The following is a 22,302-nucleotide window of genomic DNA, read 5'->3' on the forward strand; positions in this document are numbered from 1 at the left end:
TCAAAATTAATCAAAAACGTAAATGTAAGAGATAACATTATGTAAAACTCTTAGAAGAAAAAGGCTTAATCACTATGATCTCCGATTAAACATGTTTCTTCCTTCCTTTCTTTCTTTTTTTTAAAGATTTTATTTATTATTTGACAAACAGATCACAAGTAGGCAGAGAGGCAGGCAGAGAGAGAGAGGAGGAAGCAGGCTCCCTGCTGAGCAGAGAGCCCATTTCAGGGCTTGCTCCCAGGACCCTGGGATCATGACCTGAGCTGAAGGCAGAGGCTTTAACCCACTGAGCCACCCAGGCGCCCCGATTAAACAAGTTTCTTAAAATGACATCAAAGACACAAACAAAAGAAAAACTAGATATACTGAGCTTCATCAAAATTGAAACTTTTTGTGTTTCAAAGGATACTATTATGCCAGTAAAAAGACAATCCAGTGAATGGAAGAACATATTTGCAAATCATGTACCTGATAAGGGCCTTCTTTCATAATATATAATAAATCTCACAACTCAATAATAAAGAGACAACCAAATTCTTAAAATAGGGACTTTTTTTTTTTTTTTTTACTTTTTTCCATATGGATTTTTAAATTTAAATTCAATTAGCCAACATATACTACATCATTTTCAGATATAGTATTCAACGATTCATCAGTTGCATATAACACCCACACCCAGTGCTCATCACATCTTGTGCCCTCCTTAATGCCCATCACCCAGTTACCCCATCTCCCCACACAACCTCCCCTTCCACAATGCTCAGTTTGTTTCCCAGAGTCAATAGACTCTCATGGTTTATCCCCCTCTCTGATTTTTTTTCTCATTCAGTTTTCCCTCCCTTCCTCTAGACATAGTTAATATTAATCTGCTCTAGCTGTTTGAGGTATAGAGACTACCTGTAGAAACTAACCTAGTCCCTTTCCTTTGGGGGGGGGGGTCCCTCTGAATGATGGCTACAGAATTTAGGGAGATTAAAAGAAAACTGCCAAAAACAAAATAAAAGGTCTGATTCAGTCAGTTACCTCATTTATCCTACTACTAATACCATCACCTAAGCAAGGTCCCCAACCTACTCCCTTGTACTCACACCCTTCAGGCTTCTGTTATGACATATTTTCCCTTTGAGGTTACCAATATTGGTCCTTTCAAAGCAATTTCACCCAGATTAATATCTCAGAAGAGAGGATGGAAACAAGAGACACAAATGATGATTCACCTCAAAAGGGCTGGCCCTGAGTCCATGATATCCCTCAATAGATTTTGTTTCTAAAAAACCTTTATTGTGCTTTCTGTGGCCTTTTTTTCACCCAATTAAAAAAAAAAAAGTGGGCATAGGATCTGAAAAGACATTTACCTTTCAAAGACCATACAAAAGTGGCGAATAAGCTGAGGAAAAGATCCTCAACGTCTTTAACAATTAGGACAATGACAATCAAAACCACAGTGAAATATGCTAAAATGGCTATGCTGTCAAGAATGTGGAAAAACTGGAACTCTCAAGCATTGCTGGTGGGACTGTAATATGGGGCAGTCTCTCTTAAAACCATAAATAATTTCTCAGAAAGTTAAACACAGAGTTACCGTACGATCCAGCAATTCTACCAAGTATATACCCAAGAGAAATGAAAACATATGTCTGTACGCCCATGTAAAATGTTTATAGCCACTTTATGCATAATAGCCAATATTCATTAAACTGAAGAGCAAAAACTAAAAAAACTCTATGTCCATCAGCAGGAGAACAAATTGTGGTATATGCATGAACATGATAAAAAAAATTATACTGCAATAAAGAGCAATAAAGTAACAAGATGTATGTATGTTATGTGGAGCATGTGTTATATTGAGCATAGTAAACCTGATCCAAAATAATATGTATCTTACAAATATTTGAATTACAAGAAGAGGCAGAATTAGTTGATGGCAATAAAAGTCAGAATAATAGTTCCCTCAGAGTGGGAGTGGGAGGATTGTTATTGATAGGAAGTTGCTTAAGGAAAGAAACCCACTAGAGGTGTGTGTGTATATTAAGTTGTGTCCTTAAGAATTTTGTACTGTATGTATCTCACTAAATGTATTTTATATGTCAATTCTTTTAAATAAAAAAGAAAAGCTAGTATAATACTTGCCAAGTATATCTTTTTATAATTTCTATTTTTATTTATTTTATTTTTTTTAAGTAATCTCTACACCCAACATGGGGCTCAAACTCATGACTCCAAGATCAAGAGTTGCATGTTCTACCACTGAGCCAGCCAGGTGCCCCAAACCGAATAGCTTTAAAATATGTTATATATGAGTAAGCAGAGAAAATAAAGATGAGAATAAAATGTACTCAAACTTTACAGTGGAGTGGTTAAAGAGTTTGGGCTTTCTTTAGAGTCAGAATGACATGTTCAAATCTAAACTATGTCATTTATTAGTTCTAGGACTTCCCAACCTCCGGTTTCTTCACCAGTAAAATGCAGGTAACAATACACCTACATTATAGGACTGACACAATGACTAAAAGAGACAAAACACATAAAATGCTTAGTACAAACAAAAACCAAAAACTGTTTTATAGTTTACCCCTCCCCCAACCCACACACATAACAGAATTATTGATAGTTTAACTTATTGCTTTATACTTTTCTCATGACTTTGTTTCTTTGTTTTCTTTTTTTCAGATAATGAAGAACTCTGAATTCAGATCTAGAAAGTTTAGAATTTGTCTTATGTTCAATGCAGTCATAGAGAATTTGAGGGTCAGTGACATAATGAACAGCAGTCTTGAGAAGTCTCTTTGGCAGTAATATTCTTGGTGGTCAGGAGCAGCGAGACAGCTTGAAGTGGAGAGGCTTCTGTCCTTAATTTAAGACCCACAACACCCTATGAAATCTACACTTGTCATTACTGCTATACTTCTTTAAAAAATACATTTTCTATTTATTTCACAAAGCTACATAAGAGGAGATAGAATTTCATACTACGAAGATAGAATTTCTTTTTTTCAGATTCATTCATTTATTCGTTCATTTCACAGTACCTTTTTTTTTTTTTTAACTGGGATGTAACTGACATATAGCATTATCTTAGTTTCAGGTATACAATATAATGGTTCAATATTTGTACATACTGTGAAATGATCACCAAAATAACTTTAGTTAACATCTTTTTTTTCCTTTTTAATTTTTTAAAAAAATTTATTTGACAGAGAGCAAGAGCGCAAGCAGGGGGAGTGGCAGAGAGGGAGGGAGAAACAGACTCCCCACCGAACAGGAAGCCCAATGCGAGGCTTGATCCCAGGACCCTGAGATCACGAGCTGAGCCAAAGGCAGTCACTCAACCATCTGAGCAACGCAGGTACCCCCAAAATCTCATGTTTTTGAAATCTTTTACAACACATAGTCACCGAGGCATTCACAGGGAGGGCATGGTGCTCTCTGCCATTACGCAAACCGTTAAGTTTATGTAATTTATAAATCACCAAGTCTCAAACATTTCAGTACATCTCAAAATATTTTCCACTTGGAACTGCATTAACACCTAGTACACCGTGTAAACACCTAACACCACAGATGCTCCCACTTCTCCCCCCAACCCTGCTGAGTTCCTTAACATTACTTCACAGTAAATCTGAAAAAATCTAGTAATAAGTCTTCAGCACTCAAATACTTTCAGTGCGCTTTGGGAGTAGTTTTAATCATTCTCCAGGGCTTCGAAGACCAAAATTGCTCAAGAGGTCTGTGGGGTGTGTGTGGGGGTATTTAACCCATATCCTAATTTCAAATATGGTTAAGAACCTAACTTCCAGAGTTGAACTAAAAATCAATACCAAGCAGTGGAAGAGACAAAACTGTGTCCATAATACTGCCAGATAACAAATGAAATCTATAAAGAATCTTCCTTAGAAATAAAATAAAAAGTTCCAATTCCATCAGTCACAGAACATAGAAATTGCAATGCAATAAAAGTACATAGGAGATATACTGACGGGTAAAAAATGAGAGAAAAACACGGACCAGACTTTGACATATCTCTAATAACGACTCTGTTTCAGGCTAATGGTAAAAATTAGTCTTCAGATAGTTGATAACATCAGCCTGTCTCTGCTGGGTTAGTACCAAGATCTGTGGCCAAGCAAATACTTCTAATAAAATTGATTTTCTTTTTTGGCAACCAATAGGCCAGTCAATAATAATGTTGTTTAAGAAAGATTGAATCATGAGGGAGACGAACCCTTCTTTCCATTTATTATGTTTGTATTGTCTATATTTGAAAAGAGTTTTCAATAACGAAACCAAAGAAGATATTACAAGGGGAAAGCTATTCCGAGAGCTCATCTCCAAAAGCTCTGTGACTTGGAAGCATGTTAGCAATCCAGACTGACAAAGCCACGAGCATTCCCTTAACTGCTAGGTCGTATGGATTAGGACTGTCAATAACAAAGGAAAATCGAGGTTAGACGCAATATAAAGATATAGTCCTGTGAATACAAAGACATCAAGGAAAAAACTGCCTGTACATAGTCCTAAATATCCATCTAAAAGCCTAGACGAAACTTCTACTTTGCATTAAAGCTGGCGTTCTGTAAGGAGTATTCCATAAGGTCACATAAGGCGGTTTTTGGATTGTTTGTCTTTTTATATTAACCAAACATAATACAAGAAAAACCTCAACAAAAACCTCACACTATTGCTAACTTGGGAACATTTCCCTCCAAAATACCCCCTAACAATACAAGCCAAATAAAAGCCATGAGTGCACCACTACTTCGTTTTGTTTTTTAACTGACTTAACTTTATGGTAGTGGATAGGAGAAGCAAGGGATGGAAACATGATTTAAAATTCATAAAGAAAAATAAGTAAAAATCACAAGAAAATTTCTCAGTAAGTAGTGAAGGAACATATCCTACCAGATATTAAAAAATATTTTGAAGCTATCATCCTTAAAACATCATAGCACAAGTACATGAATGGAAAAACAGAGCAATGGAATAGGAAATAGCACCAGAAATACACTGAAATATACAGAGGAAGTGAGAATATGGAAAAAAGAAAGATACTTCCAATCAGTAAAGATTATTCAATAAACACTACTGAACAAATGATTAGTCATCCATACAAAAATAAAGCTGGCACCATCTGGATAAAACATAAAATCTCTATTACATACATGGGACACAAATTAATTCTACATGGATCAAGGAAACCATGAAATGATCATAGTAATGAGAAGGAAACATGGGGGGAACTTGAATATTTTTATCACAAAGTGCTAATTTTCCTTAATATATAAAAAGTTCCAAAAAAAAAAAAAAAAAAAGTTCCTCTAGGGACGCCTGGGTGGCTCAGTCATTAAGCATCTGCCTTCTGCTAAGGTCGTCATCTCAGGGTCCTGGGATTGAGCGCCTACCAGGCTTCCTGCTTCTTCCTCTCCCACTCCCCCTGCCTGTGTTCCCTCTCTTGCTGTGTCTCTCTCTGTCAAATAAATAAATAAAGTCTTTAAAAAAAAGTTCCTCTAAATTAAGAAGAAAACATCAATGGGAAACTGAGCAAAACATATGAGCAGATGCTTCACAGAAATGAAATACAGATGGTTCTTGGTTACAGGAATGAAAGCCCAACACATTGCTCAAGTTAAATAAATTATGATACATCTCTAAAAAGGAATATTATGCAGACATTAAGAAGAGTAAGGCAGCACTATCAGTACTGATATCGAACAATCTCTGAGATAAAGAAAGCAAGTTATATAGAATGGTGTATGTAGTTTGCATCATATTGCTACAGTACATGCATATATACATGTATGTGTGTGTGTGTGTGTATGTGTGTATATATATATATATATAGAACATATCCTGCATGGATATATATTAGTTAGTAAGAGATCTGTCTCCAGAAGAGGGAACTGGGTGGCTGGGAAACAATGACGAGGAAGAGTTTTTAAAAATTAGTCTTTTGGGGCACCTGGGTGGCTCAGTGGGTTTAAAGCCTCTGCCTTGGGCTTGAGTCATAATCCTGGGTCCTTGGATTGGGACTCACATCGGGCTCTCTGCTCGGCAGGGAGCCTGCTTCCCTCCCTGCCCCCCACCCCCTGCCTGCCTCTCTGCCTACTTATGATCTCTGTCAAATAAATTATAAATAAAAAAACAAGCCTTTTGCATTTTTTGAGGTTTTTTATTTTAAGATTTTATTTATTTATTTGACAGAGAGAGAGCAAGAGAGAGAGCACAAGCAGTGGAGTGGCAGGCAAAGGGAGAAGCAGGCTCTCTGCTCAGCAGGGAGCCCAATTCAAGGCTCATCTCAGGAGCCTGGGATCATGACCTGATCCAAAGGCAGATGTTAACCGACTGAGCCACCCAGGTACCCTGAGGGGTTTTTTTAAACACACAGTACCTACAAAAAAAGAAAGAAAGAAAAAAATATATATTTCAAGGCAAATTATGGTGGCAGGCTATGATGTGACCAATGACTCAAGCTAGGGAACTGGCCCAAGAAGAATGCATACATATCTAATGGGAAAAGAAGTATTTCTTCTGATAAAGCAACAAGGACACCCAAAAAGTTCTGGTAAATGCTTAGGTCCTTTCTGGTACTCAACTTCTATTTTTTCTAAAATTTGTCATCTTCTTTACAAGCCAGTATTACTTTATTCAATAATTACTGAGCATCTATTATATGTCAGATATTATATGAGGCACTGGTGATATAACCAAACTCTAGTACCTGTATATGGTAGTGTTGAAATACAGACAAGAAATCAGCCAATAATAATACAAAGTGATTGCACTGTAATAAATCTCCGAGAAACTTGAGAACAGGGAGCTATAAACTACTGGGTGTGTCTAAGTGGTCAAGCGAAGGAAGGCTTCCTGGAGGAAGTGATGTAAAAGCTGAGGCACAGGAAGGAGAATGAGGAAGAGAGAAAACAGCAAATAAAAAGGCCAAGAGGTGAGTAGCATGTCAAGTCCTTCAACAAAATGAAGCTTAGCACAACAGGGATGGGGTACGAGCAAGGAGCTCACTGAGAAATAAGTGGCGGTGTAAGATCTTGAAGAGCTTTCAAGGGCACAGAAATTAAGATTATGCCTTAGAAAAGCAAAAGTAAACAAGAAAACATTTGCAAATTAGCATCTTAGAAATATTCTCCAGATGAAAAATGAAAAATATATTGAAGGATATCAAGATTAGAAGCAGAAATAGAGTTCAGAGCTGCTGCACTCGTGTACAAGAAATGCTGAAATAGAGAAGTGGATAGACTTGGAAGGCAGAACCTACAGGACTGGAATGGGTATGAAAATGAGAGGAGAATCAAGGTCGGCCCCTGGAAAACTGGTTGGGTGATAGTGCCAATTGCAGTGAGGCACCATCCAACAGTGGCAGCTGTTAAGAGACGGTAGGTTCAGTGGAAGCTACCGTGACTCTGAAGTGTCTGAGGGATAGCCAAGAAAAGATCTATGCTTTTGGACCTACTGGCTGAAATCTGGGTTCAGGATAAAGCTTTCTCCTATTCTCTGTGAAAAGAGAGATAATCTGAGAATGAAAAGCACCCTAAGACTTTTCAGGCAAAATTAAAGATGGATACCATAATTTATGATCATACCGTACCAGATATGAGTTGTATTTTTTTTCTAGCTTTGCCCAGAGACTAGGTGTACATGTGTAAATGGCAGGTAACTGGATTAATCAGAATTAGGCTTTTCCCATGTGGCTGTCATAGTTGAAAAACAGAAAGAATGGAGATGAGGATGAATATAACAGTATGAGAATGGATAAAATGAGCTGAAATGGGAGAAGGTAGATCAGTAAAGTAACCAGAGATTTCTTTTAGGTCAAAAAGAAATTTAGAGTGAAATGGAGAGTATAGTTAGAACTAAAAAATTTCAGGCTTAATGAAAAGAGCCAGGATGATCTCATAAGGCCTAAAGGGCTGGACTGGAATAGATATATATGGCAATCAATGTTACATAAAGAAAAGCATTTTATATCTAATATCCTAAATTAAAAAGTAAACACCTGGAACAGGACAAGGATACCCATTTATATTACTTCTGTTTGACACAGTACTAGAATGCCTAGTCGGAGCAAGCAAGCAAGAATCCCATGGCACGGGCGCCTGGGTGGCTCAGTGGGTTAAGCCGCTGCCTTCTGCTCAGGTCATGATCTCAGGGTCCTGGGATCGAGTCCCGCATCGGGCTCTCTGCTCAGCAGGGAGCCTGCTTCCTCCTCTCTCTCTCTGCCCGCCTCTCTGCCTACTTGTGATCTCTGTCTGTCAAATAAATAAATAAAATCTTAAAAAAAAAAAAAAAAAGAATCCCATGGCACCTGACTGGCTCAGTTTGTACAGCATTTGACTCTTAATTTGGGGTGGTGAGTTTGAGCCCCATGCTGGATGCACAGATTACTTTTTTTTAAAATTTTTTATTTTTTATAAGCATATATTTTTATCCCCAGGGGTACAGGTCTGTGAATCACCAGGTTTACACACTTCACAGCACTCACCAAAGCACATACCCTCCCCAATGTCCATAATACCACCCCCTTCTCCCAAACCCCCCTCCCCCAGCAACCCTCAGTTTGTTTTGTGAGATTAAGAGTCACTTATAGTTTGTCTCCCTCCCAATCCCATCTTGTTTCATTGATTCTTCTCCTACCCACTTAAGCCCCCATGTTGCATCACCATTTCCTCATATCAGGGAGATCATATGATAGTTGTCTTTCTCTGCTTGACTTATTTCGCTAAGCATGATACGCTCTAGTTCCATCCATGTTGTCGCAAATGGCAAGGTTTCATTTCTTTTGATGGCTGCATAGTATTCCATTGTGTATATATACCACAGCTTCTTGATCCTCCATATCACTCGGCATCAGGGAAATACAAATCAAAACCACAATGAGATATCACCTCACACCAGTCAGAATGGCTAAAATTAACAAGTCAGGAAATGACAGATGCTGGCGAGGATGCGGAGAAAGGGGAACCCTCCTACACTGTTGGTGGGAATGCAAGCTGGTGCAGCCACTCTGGAAAACAGCATGGAGGTTCCTCAAAATGTTGAAAATAGAACTGCCCTATGAACCAGCAATTGCACTATTGGGTATTTACCCTAAAGATACAAACGTAGTGATCCAAAGGGGCACGTGCACCCGAATGTTTATAGCAGCAATGTCCACAATAGCCAAACTATGGAAAGAACCTAGATGTCCATCAACAGATGAATGTACAGATTACTTTTTAAAGAAAAGGAATCCAAATTGCCAAGGAAGATGTAAAATTATCTGTTTACACACAACAAAAGTGATCTTATGTATAAAAAACCCAGAAGATTTCATAAAAGCTTTAAGAACCAATAAATGAATTCAGCAAAGTTGTAGGATACAAAATCAACATCCAAGAATCAGTTGTGTTTTTAACCACTAACAATGAGCAGTCCAAAAAAGAAATTTAGAAAACAATTTCACTGGAAATAGCATTAAAAAGAGTAAAATACCTAGAAATAAACTTAACCAAGGAGGTGAAAGAACTCTATACTGAAAATCACAAAATGCTGCCTAAAGAAATTAGAGAAACCAATAAATGGAAAAACCCATTGACTGGAAGACTTAACATTGTTAAGATGCCAATACTTTCTTAAGTAATCTACAGATTCAAAGCAATCCCTATCAAAAAATCCCAATGACATTTTTTGCAATAAATAAATAAATAAATAAATAACTTCCATTTTATTAAGCAACCTGGAATAGCCAAAACAATCTTTTCTGGCTCAGTCGGAGGAGCATGTGACTCTTAATCTTGGGGTTAGAAAGTTGGAGGTCTCACAGTTCCAGATTTCAATTTTTTTTTTTTTAATTTATTTGACAGACAGAAATCACAAGTAGGCAGAGAGGCAGGTGGGGGGGGGGGCAGGGAAGCAGTCTCCCTGCTGGGCAGAGAGCCCTATGCGATGCGGGGCTCGCCTCCAGGATCCTGAGATCATGACCTGAGCTGAAGGCAGAGGTTTTAACCCACTGAGCCACCCCGGTGCCCCCCCGATTTCAAATTTTACTATAACTCTACAGTAATCAAACCAATGTGGTAATGGCACAAAGACAGAAATAAAGATCAATGGAATAGATATGAAGCCTAAACCCTCACATATATGATCAAAGGATTTTTGACAAGGGTTCCAAGACCATTCAATGGGGAAAAGACATTTCAACATATGATGCTGAGAAAACAGACTACCATGTGCAAAAAAAATGAAGTTGAACCCCTACCTTAGGCCATATACAGACACTAACTCAAGATGGGTCAAAGACTAACATATGATCTAAAATTATAAAACTCTTAAACATAGGGGAAAAAGCTTTAAAATACTGAATTTGGCAATGATTTCTTGCATATGATACCAAAAGCACAGGCAACTAAAGAAAAAATAGGTAAGGCGAACTTCATCAAAATTTAAAACTATTGTGCATCAAAGGACACTATCAATACAATCAAAGACAATTCACAGAATGGAAGAAAATATCTGCAAATCATTTATCAGACAGGGGACTGACATTCAGAATATATAAGGAATTTCTATAACTTAACTTAAAAATACCAACAACTCAATTTAAAAATGGGCAAAGGATACAAACAAGATATACAAACGGCCAATAAACAAATGAAAAGACGTTCAATATCACCAGTCATCACAGAAATGCATATTAAAACCACAGTGAGATACCACTTCACACTCAGTAAGATGCCTATTATCACAAATACAGAAAATAACAAGTGTTGGTAAAGATGTGAAGAAATTCGTACACTTGTGCATGGCTGATGGGAATGTATAATGGTGTAGCCACTGTGGAAAATGCTATAGTGATTCCTCAAAATATTCAACAAAGAATAACCATGTGATCAAGCAATTCTTCTGGTTATGCACTAAAAAGAAGTGAAAGCAAGGACTCAAATAAACAGTTGTTACCTACACTCATAGGAGGATTCATCATAATAGTGAAAAGGAGAAAGCAACCCAAGTATCTAGAGATGGCTATTTGGATAACAAAATGTGGTATATACATATAATGATATATTATCTAGTTTTTCAAAGAAAGGAAATTATTTTATTTTTTAAATTTTAAATTTTTTATTTATTTGAGAGTGAGCAAGAGGGAGCACGAGTGGGGGAGGAGGAAGAGCAGGGGAGGAGCGAAGGGAGAAGTAGAAGCACACTTCTCCCAAAGGGAGCCTGACGTGGGGTTCGACTTTCTGGGTCCCTGGGATCAGGACCCACACCAAAGGCAGACACTTAATGAACTGAGCCACCCAAGCAGGTGCCCCTAAAAAGAAAGGAGATCCTGATACATGCTACCAACACGGATGATCCCTGAAAATATTATGAAGGCGTAGAGTAGAACTGCGGTTGCCAGGAGCTGGGGGGAACGGCGAGTTAGTTAGGAATTCAGAATTTCAGTGGGGGAAAAAGAAAAAGTTCTGGAGATGAATGGTGGTGGTGACTGAACAACTTAAACATACTTAATGCCACAGAACTGTACACTTAAAAATGGTTAAAATGGTAAAAATTTTATGTTATGTATATTTCGCTACAATAAAAACAAAAAGGAAAGAAAACACAAGGGTAAATCTTAATGACCTTATATTTGACAATGGTTTCCTAGGTATGACACCAAGAGCACAACCAACAAAAGAAAAAAGTAGATAAACTGAAGTTAAATCAAAATTAAAAACCTGTGCACCAAAAGATACTATCAAAAAGTGAAAACTCTCAGAAAGGGAGAAGATACCTTCAAATCATGTGTCTGACAATGGACTACCATCCAGAGTACATAAAGAACTCTTACATCTTAACAACAAAAAGACAAACAACTCAAAAGTGGTGAAACACTTGAATACACATTTCTCCAAAGGAGATACAGACTTTGTTAATAAGTACATGAAAAGATACCAACATCACCAGTTGTTAAGGAAATGCAAATCAAAATCAAGAAAGATATGGTTAACACTTTGCCCCCAGTACAATGCCTATTAAAAAAGAAAATAAATGTTGGCAAAGCAGTGGAGAAATTAGAACCCTCATGCATTGCTGGTAGGAATGTAAAATGGTGTGATTCCTGTGGAAATAGTTTGGAGGTTCCTTTTCAAAAACATCAAATTATCATACAACTCCAAAATTCTACTCTTAGGTACAGAACCAAGAAAACAGAAAACAAGTGTTCAAACAAAAACACATACATGAATTGCTCACAGCAACTATTCACAACTGCCAAAAACTAAAATTACTCAACTGTCCATCAACTGATGAAATGATAAACAACATGAGGTGTATCTGTACAATGGTATAGTATTTAGCCATAAAAAAAGAATGAAGTACTGTTAAATGCTACATGGATGAACCTTGAAAACATTATGCCAAGTAAAAGATGCCACCGATTAGGGGCACCTGGGTGGCTCAGAGTGTTAAGCCTCTGCCTTTGGCTCAGGTCATGATCTCAGGGTCCTGGGATCGAGCTGTGCATCGTGCATCAGGCTCTCTGCTTAGCAGGGAGCCCGCTTCCCCCTCTCTCTCTGCCTGCCTCTCTGCCTACTTGTGATCTCTGTCTGTCAAATAAATAAATAACATTAAAAAAAAAAAGAAACCATTGATTAGATTCCATTTATATGAAATATCCAGAATATGCAAATCCATTGAAACAGAAAGCAGATTAGTTGTTGCCAAGGTCTGTGATGAGGGAGAAATAGGAGGTGACTGCTTAGCAAATACAAGGTTTCCTTCTGGGGTAATGAAAATGCGACGGTCACACAATACTGTTCACTGTATGAATGTCAATGAACTATACACTTTAAAGTGGTTAATACTGTGAATTTTCTGTTGCATGACTTTTACCTCCATTTTTAAAAAAAGGTCCCCTCTTCATCAGTCTTACCTGACAGTTAATATCAGCTCTATAATGTAGCAGGACTGTAACTAGTTCTTTATGTCCTCGATCACATGCCCAATGGAGTAGAGCTCTGCCCTAAAAACACAAAAAAAGAAATGAATTTGTTATTGTTATGAGGCCAAGTAAAACACACTTCCCTCTGACAACCATCAGTTTCATCTGTGTATTTACAGATCTGATTCTGCTTTTGTTTATTCATTTTTTTTAGATTCCACATATGAGTGAAATCATATAGTGTTCGTCTTTATTAGTCCGATTTATTTCACTTAGTATAATATCCTCTAGGTCCATCCATATTGTCTTGCCAAATGGCAAAATCTCATCATTTTTTACAAGAGCGTAATAATTGTTCACACATTTGTGTGTGTGGGGGGGTTGTGTATACATACGGCTATATCACAACTTCTTTATTCATTTATCTATCAATAGACACTTAGGCTGCTTTCATATCTTGGCTACTGTAAGTAATTTTGCAATAGACAGAGGGGTGCACTTATCTTTTCAAATTAGTGTTTTTGTTTTGAGTAAATACCAAGTAGTGAAATTAACGGATCCTACAGTATTTGGGGGAGGGGAGGAAGAATCATATAGTATTTCTATTTTATTAAAGATTTTATTTATTTATTTGAGAGAGAGAGAGAGAGAGAGCGAGCATGAACAGGGGGAGGGGCAGAGAGAGAGAGAGAGAAGCAGACTCCCTTGCTGAGCAGGGAGCCTGATGTGGAGCTTAATCCTGGACCTTGGGATCATGACCTGAGCCAAAGGCAGACTCTGAACTGACTGGGCCACCCAGGTGCCCCAAGTATTTCTATTTCTAATTTTTTAAGGAGCCTCCATATTATTTTCCACGGTATCTGCACCAATTCAGGTTCCATTCATCTATGTGCCTATTGTATGCAAACACAATACTGCTTTGATGACTACAGCTTTATAGGGTTACCTTGAAATCTGGAATTATGATACCTACAGCCTTTTCTTTCTCAAGATTGCTTTGGCTATTCAGGCTCTTTTCTGGTTCCATACAAACTTTAGGATTATTTGTTCTTGTTCTGTAAAAAACGCTGTTGGTGTCTTGATAGGGATTACACTGAATTTGTAGATTGCTTTGAACAGTATGAACTATTTAACAGTATTGGTTCTTTCAATCCACAAGCAGGGAATTATCTTTCCATTTGTTTGTGTTGTCTTTAATTTCTCTCATCAGTGTTTTATAATTTTTAGAGTATAGGTCTTTCACCTCCTTGATTAAGTTTATTCCTAGGTACTTCTGTTGTTTCTGGATGGAACATTCTATATGTATCTGTTATATCCATCTGGTATAATATGTCACTCAACAATAGCATTTCTTTATTCATTTTCTGCCTAAATTTATCCACTGATGTAAGTGGGATATTAAATTCCCTACTATTACTGAATTACTATAAATTTCTCTTTTTATGTATATATTTAGGTGCTCCAATGTATCTTCTTGTTGGATTAATCTCTTTATCATTATGTAATGCCCTTCTTTGTCTCTTGCTATAGTGTTTATTTATTTTTTTTAAGATTTTATTTATTCATTTGAAAGAGAGAGACTGAGAGAACACAAGCAGGGGGAGAGGCATGGGGAGAGGGAGGAGCAGGTTCCCTACTGAGCTGGAAGCCCAACAAGCGGCTCTATTATAGGACCTGAAGATCATGACCTCAGCCAAAGGCAGATGCTCAACAATCTGAGCCACGCGGGCGCCCCTACAGTGTTTGTTTTAAAGTCTATTTTGGGGCACCTGGGTGGCTCAGTGGGTTACGCTGCCTTCGGCTCAGGTCATGATCTCAGAGTCCTGGGATCAAGTCCCGCATTGGGCTCTCTGCTCAGCGGGGAGCCTGCTTCCCTCTCTCTCTCTCTGTCTGCCTCTCCATCTACTTGTGATCTCTCTCTGTCAAATAAATAAATAAAATCTTAAAAAAAAAAAAAGTCTATTTTGTCTGATATAAGTATTGCTACCCCAGCTTGTTTCTTGCTTCCATTTTTATGGTACATGTTTTTCCATCTCTTCACTTTCAGTCTGTACGTGTCTTTAGACCTGAAGTGAGTCTCTTGAAGGCAGCATGTAAATGGGTCTTTTTTATCCATTCTGCCAGCCAGTATCTTTTGATTGTGGCATTTAGGCCATTCAAGTAATTTTTAGTAGGTATGGACTAAAAGATATAATGTTTTAAGAAAAACAAAGTAATATGTAAAACTGCAGGTTAATTATTCTAAAACTAGTTGATTTAAAATGCTCTATCGATGGGGCGCCTGGGTGGCTCAGTGGGTTAAAGCCTCTGCCTTCGGCTCAGGTCATGATCTCAGGGTCCTGGGATCGAGCCCCACATCGGGCTCTCTGCTCAGCAGGGAGCCTGCTTCCCCCTTTCTCTCTGTCTGCCTCTCTGCCTACTTGTGATCTCTCTGTCAAATAAATAAAATCTTAAAAAAATTTTTTTTTTTTTTAATTTTAAAAAATGCTCTATAGGAAAGGGAACAGACTTTTCTTTTTTTTTTTTTTTTTTTTTAAACTTTTTATTTTTTATAAACATATATTTTTATCCCCAGGGGTACAGGTCTGTGAATCACCAGGTTTACACAGACTTTTCTAAATCAACTGGAAATCCTGAGTTCTACTTCTGGAATCCATTATGTACTAGCCCAATGACTTACTTCAGACTGATCCATTTCCTCACCTACAAAGTGAAGAAAAGGATAATACTAACAGCCTTAACACCAACAGTATTTGTTGAATGAATGAACTATAAGATAATGTGTTTTTAATTTTAAAGTACTTTATAAATTTAAAATATAGTTTTCTTAAATTAACATGTTCACTTCTTCTGGTGAAAGAAATCTTTTTTTTTTTTTTTTTTCAATGTTACTCTTTTTTTTTATTTTTTATTTTTTACAAACATGTATTTTTATCCCCAGGGGTACAGGTCTGTGAATCACCAGGTTTTTTTTTGTTTTTTTTTAAGATTTTATTTATTTATTTGACAGAGAGAGGGAACATGAGCAGAGGGAGTGAGCGAAGGTGAAGCAGGCTCCCCGCAGAGCAGACCCTGTGATCATAACCTGAGCTGAAGGCAGATGCTTAATGACTGAGCTACCCAGGTGCCCTGGTGAAAGAAATCTTACCGATAAAATATGAGTATTTAAACTTAGGTAGAAATCACAATCAGTGTATCTAAATTAACTCACATATGCCTCACAATGTAAGAGAATTAAGTCAGTTTGAAACTAAGCATTGCCTGTTAATATCCCAAATTTATACTCTGAAATATCTAAAAAAACACTAATAAAGTCCGCTGATATCTATCTTCAAATGTTACACTTGCAAAACAGAATAGATGATTGTTAGGAGTCAAAGTACTAAATATGAAACATTTAACAACTGTCTACCAAAGACTCACAGTTACTATCAACATGTTAATTCTATTTTCCACTTCCAGAAAATCTTGATTTAGTTAATTAAAGACGCTCACTTGGTCCAAACAATTAAAAAATACCCCAGAAGCCAAGGACTTTTCTGAAGAAATGAGTGGTATATAGTTTAAGCCTATTTTTTGAGGGTAGAAGTGATGTTGTCATTTTTAAAGAATGGAATGCTTTTCTACATTAAGTTGAAATCCCTACTTTATGTCATTTTAGAAAAGATTTCAGAAGCTATAAGCAGGGACACAAAGATGGTTTTAAAGTAAAAAGCACTTTTCAAGAAAGCTTTTCTAAACCCACTTTATACTCTTTATCTTTCAGAATCTCTTCATGCACCTAGAAGTTCAGTTAATTAAACCAGGATTTATTCCTGAAGAAAACAACAAGAAAGAAACAAAGACAATCTCTTCCCTACAAATTCTTCTTCTCTTTTTCTTCCATTTGCTCAATTTATTTACTTATGAATAGGTTTTCTCACAGGCTTACATAAAATCCAAAGAGGAAGAAAAGCAGAAAATTTTAAAATGTGGGTAGATTCTTTACAATTTGTTATAGCAGCAAAACTATTTTGTTCAGAGCCCACTAAGAATATCTTTTAATGGAGACAGTTCTAAAACCCAAGTAAAAAATGTGTTGTTGAGTGGAGAAAAGAGTTTCCCATGTTAAAATTTCTGTAGCTCTAATGTGTATTGACCTGCTGTTACTAAGGCACAAATTCCAAAACCTTTCATATGGACAATCAGATATTGTAATAGGACTCTTGGGGAAAATACCAATGTATAAAATATTCTGTAGTTCTATTTAACTGTTTCACGAATTTCACATTAAAAGAATCAGGATTTCAAAGTCCCTATCTTTTCTCATTCTAATTTTAAGTGTATATTTTACGGCTATTAAGTTAAACTATTAACAAGAATTACTACATAGTTAAAATAATGTGTGATATACTTACACGAGGGCACCTACCAAAGTACCTAACAGTTAAATAAGAAAACATACTATTAATATATCTAATACTTTTACTTCAAAATATACAGATAATTTCTACTTCTCAACCAGGTTCCTGATTTCTCCTTAGGTTTAACCCAGTAGGGTTATATCGATTAATGCTAAAATATAAATCCTTAGCTGTTGCGATGGGAAAGCAGACTAGCAACACATTTTACTGTTAATGGGAGTTATATTTTAAATTTCCCATATGTGGTGCCAAAAATTTACTTTAGGGGAAACACCTATGACTGGACCTCAGTACTGATTTCTACTGGAGATATATTTTCCAGAGCGGTAGCACTAGTCTAGCAATGTTTTAAGGAGGATGATGTGTTCTCAGACACGAACACTACGCTTTTTAATACGTTTTTTGACCTGTGATGTAATTAATTTTTGTAACACATTATTTTAATGGTACACTAATTAACCTTGAATTAGAATGAATTCTCTGACAATGACTTTCTGTAGAAGTGCTGAAGATATCTACATTAAGACCACCTAATGATTAATATTTTTACACAGTATTAAGAAGCTCAAAACAAGAGCAAGATTAAACATACCTGTAAATAAACAAAGATAAAATAAATCAGGCTTCGGAATTTTGCTTTCAAAATGTTCTATACTTAAATGAAGAAAGACCAGCACAACTAGGTGTCTGAATGTGATTCTGAATGTGATAACTATTTATTTCAAATTATAAAGTTCCTGTGAACATGCTCTAATTCAAGATTATTAATTCAAGTGGTAACATAATCAGAGATTATGTTACTTGCAGAGATGCTATCCTCATAACCGTTCAGAATAAAACTAGGAAGTAAACACCTGTGTTTTCTTTCTCTTCTCTTTGTTAACCAGAAACATCTCAACCAATACAATGCAATTACTACATTATTTTGGATACAGGATTTCATAATCTCTCCTCTAAAAGAAAAACCATTAATTAGGTACACACTATAGTTTCTTAAGGGCTATCCAAATTCATAAAGTAGTTCATCTATTTTTTATATAATTGCTTTATTTTCTATGAATGATATAATCTCCTACAAATTTTCAAGTTAAATGTATTTTTACTATACCACAAAAGCTGACAATTCTTTGTTTCTAGTTTTAACAACTCTCCTGAAAAAATATCCTACGAGTATTTAGGAGTTTAGGGAAGAAAAGCATTATTAAAAGGAATCCTTGGCCACAAGAAAACTAAGAAGCACTATTTGGAGGGATCTGGATAAATTCTGGAATTCAAATACAGCGAAACCACAGGGGGTAAAAAAGAGTTCTCATCTGTTAACCGAGAGTGCGTATACTGTCCTACCTCAGACAGATGAATGACTCTTAAGTGCTTTGAAAGTGCAGGGTGGCTGCTAACCTATTAAGTGGTATTACTTTCATACCTTCTGAAAATACAGAGCGGGTCTTAATATCTTAAATGCTCCTCTGATATCCTTACTTACTTACTTGTCCTTATACCTGTAGAATTTTTTAAAACTAGATTTTCTCCTGATAACACAAATTAAATGAAAAGAGAATGCATTACAAAATGAGTCTTAATGTTCTTATGGTATTTTGCGAACACATACAAGCATACGCCATCAATGCAGTAGACAAAAACATAGCAAAATTAGGATATTTAAATCTATGAGAGTTGTCACCTTGCTACTCTGTGCAAAAGAAATACACTGAAAACAGACTGACTTGAATTTCTCTCTGTAAAAAAACTGGGTTTAAACTGACCATTGTGATGGAGACTGACTTCAGCTACTGATAACCTTCCACGCATGTCTCCGTCTCCTCCATCCATCCTTATCTTCTACCCTTCGCTGCTGCTGCTGCTGGAGCGGCTGACTGCAGTGACAACTACATCACCTTCAGCACCAGGAACTACAGAATGCCTCCTACTCACACCTCCCTCTCAAAAGCGAACCGACAATGTTGTTTCAAAAATTTAAAGACAGGAGTAGAACTGGGAAGCCGTTTAAGGAGTCTAGATGCACCTATCATGGAAGGCAGTGGCTCCCTGTAGGACAGTTTGTTTCCTAGCATATTTATTTACTAGCATTAAAGAGAGTACCACATACCCATATGTGTGATACACATTTAAATCAGCAACTACTTGATTTCTTTCACTGTCTAAGATCTAAGATAAAGAGAAATGATGTTGCTGAGTTATCAGGGAACTGAGAAGCATTTTAAATTTACTACTTAAAAAAAAATTTCTTCACAAGGGTTACTAAGCCATAATGTTAGTGACTTCAGGATGAAGAAATAAGCAGGGGAGTTACTACCTTATCCTGTACAAAGTAAGTAAAAATAGGTTGCGATGAAAACAGCCCAGGTGTCCATCACAAGGCAATGGGTAAATAATGATATATTTATATGATGGAATATTACTCAGTAATATAAAAAAAGGAAGAACTGACTTACAGAACAAACTGAATGAATCTCAAAAACATAATGCTAAATGTAAGAAAACTAACACAGAAAGTACATATTATGATTCCATTTACATAAAGTTCTAGAACATACAAAACCAATCTATAGTAGAAAATTTATAAGAACAATGGTTACCTTTGTGGAGTCAGAAGAACAAACCAGCTGGGAAGGGGCAGGATGGAACTTTTTGGGGTGACAGTAATGTTTTCTATCCTGCCAGGAGTTTCACTTACATAGGTATATTAATTGAATGTGTAGTTAAGATTTGGGCATTTCACTGTATGTAAACTGCTATCGCAAAAGAAAAAACAAACTAGTAGTGAATTCTGGTAAATGATATGATGCTAGAAATGTGCTGTCCGCAAAATAATCTGAAACGCATCTAAAACAGGACTGACTGATGGACAGATAGACAGACAGATATTGGTAAAGCAAGCACAGTAAAAAATCAGTGGTAGAATCTAGGTATATATAGGGATATAGATGTTCACTGTAAAATTCTTTCAACTTTGCTGTATGCTTAAAATTTTTCATAGTAAAGTGTTGGAAAAAAAAATCAAACAAAAATTTGTTCCCACAGTCATAGCAACATTATTCATAATAGCCAAAATATGAAAGTAATTCAAGTGTCCAAAGACAGATAAACAAAATGTGGTATATGCATACAATGTAATATTATTTTAAAACGGAAGGTAATTCTGACAGATGTAGTAACATCGATGAATCTGAAAATGTTACGCTACGTGGAGTAAGGCACAAAGGACAAATACTTGCGATTCCACTTACATGAGATACCTAAAGTAGTCACCTTCATGGAGACAGACAGTAGAATGGTGGTTGTCGGGGGTGGAGGGAGGAGGGGTGGAAATGAGGGAGGATATGAGGAGCCAGACTTTAATGAGTACAGACTTTTGTTTGGGGAAGAGGAAAAGATTCTATCGATGGATGGTGGTGACAGTTGCAAAGCAAAGTGAATACATTTAGTGCCACAAAACTATACAGTTCAAAATGGCTATAATGGTAAGGTGCCCAAGCTCATAAGATTTAACCTACTTTTACTATTTTCTGATTTTGTATTAAGCATGAGCTTCTTATATAAAGTTAGGCGTGATTTTGAAATGGTGCTGGCTACATTAATGCAAATGAGAATAACGTGACAGTTTAGAATGCATTTCCCAATTATTAGTGTGATTCAATGAGTTCCTTCAAATTACTATTTTAATCAAATACACAATCAAAATAACACATATTCAACTGCGGAAATTTATTTAAGCAAATCCTTTTTTTTTTTCTTTCTCAAATCTTAAATAAAAGCATAAATCAAGCCTCAATATAGTGACTCTGAGTCTTAAACCTTTTGTTAGGTTAACACCATCAGTTTCACCAGATTCTGCAGCAGTTTCTCAAGGCAAAAACATGCAAATTATATTCTGACATGAGCTACAAATTTAAAGCGAAGAAGGGGAAGGGATGAAAAGAAAGGTAACTTCCTAAAAGCATTTGAAAGAATCAACAAACATGGAGAATGGTATGATAAGTATATAACTACAAAACTTGTGTTTTTTTTAATAAAACTTTTTTCTGTTACGTGAAATACAGTGTCCTAATTACAATATCATCTGGAAACACCATGTAATTTTCTCCAATTAGAATTGTGTCTTAAAAAAAAAGAAGAAATACATGTCTTACTATATTAGTAGTAATTACTTGAATAAATATAAGATATATACCAGGAACTATAGTTATTCATGATAAAATAACTTCATAATGAAATATGAATTATTTAAAAGCATTTTATATATATATGTTCATGTGCTATTGTAGTTATAGGTCCTAATATATACATTTCCAGCAATATACGATTGTGTTTATTTCAATATGTAGAAATGCAAGCGTATCATTTATGACTATAAATTAAATTTCTACTATGACTTATTTTTATGGCTATAATTAAATTTCTTTATGTGCTTACAGCAAATTTTAAGTGCAATAAATGTAATTTTTAGTCATCTAAGGGCAAAACTGAAATTGGGTTGAACTTGTTGGATGAACATTTTAAATAAAGTCATATACAATCCCAAAGAATCCTAGGCAATCAGTAATGAAATCTCTCAAGCTCAAATATCAGCTAGACAGACACAAAGAACTGGATGTCCTTTCAAAACTGTAATTGTCACCCAACTTATTATCATAGAGAAATGTCTTTTTCTCATAAAGGGGTTAAAAATATTTAGCTAGCAATTTAATTCTGACATTTCATAATTTTAGTCCATCACCAAGGCTTACCAAGTTGTTGTTTTATCTGCGAGAGGTTTAAAAGTCATGAAGCAATACCATTTATTTTATTTAGGATGTTAAGTTTGATTCTAATTTTAAGCTCTCATTTCCCTCATGTTCTTAAATTAATTCATACAAATCCCTGATTAATAATAAAAGGCTTGCCATCAGTATTCAAGGCCCAGCCTGAGATGTCATGGCTGAGAGGGCAGAAATCTGCTTGGAGCAATGAGAGAACCCAACTGAA

At 36.2% G+C, this 22,302-nt stretch overlaps 1 protein-coding gene across 6 annotated transcripts in view; it reads right to left on the reverse strand.

Annotated features, from left to right (window-relative positions):
• The window catches only part of ACBD6 (acyl-CoA binding domain containing 6), a 209,131-nt gene that overhangs the window by 91,440 nt on the left and 95,389 nt on the right, over positions 1 to 22,302 (reverse strand). For 4 of the 6 annotated variants that reach the window (XR_014303661.1, XR_014303662.1, XM_082701758.1 and 1 more), the window contains one exon: positions 12,905 to 12,994. The exons of the other annotated variants lie outside the window; for them this stretch is intronic. Coding sequence is in view for 2 of the 4 variants with exons in the window: in XM_082701758.1 (XP_082557884.1) it covers positions 12,905 to 12,994 (90 nt within the window). In the remaining 2 variants the exon portion in view is untranslated. The remainder of the gene's footprint in view (positions 1 to 12,904; positions 12,995 to 22,302) is intronic. 6 annotated transcript variants of the gene reach the window in all.

This window comes from Mustela nivalis (assembly GCF_964662115.1).
Source record: "Mustela nivalis genome assembly, chromosome: 16".
NCBI lineage: Eukaryota > Metazoa > Chordata > Mammalia > Carnivora > Mustelidae > Mustela > Mustela nivalis.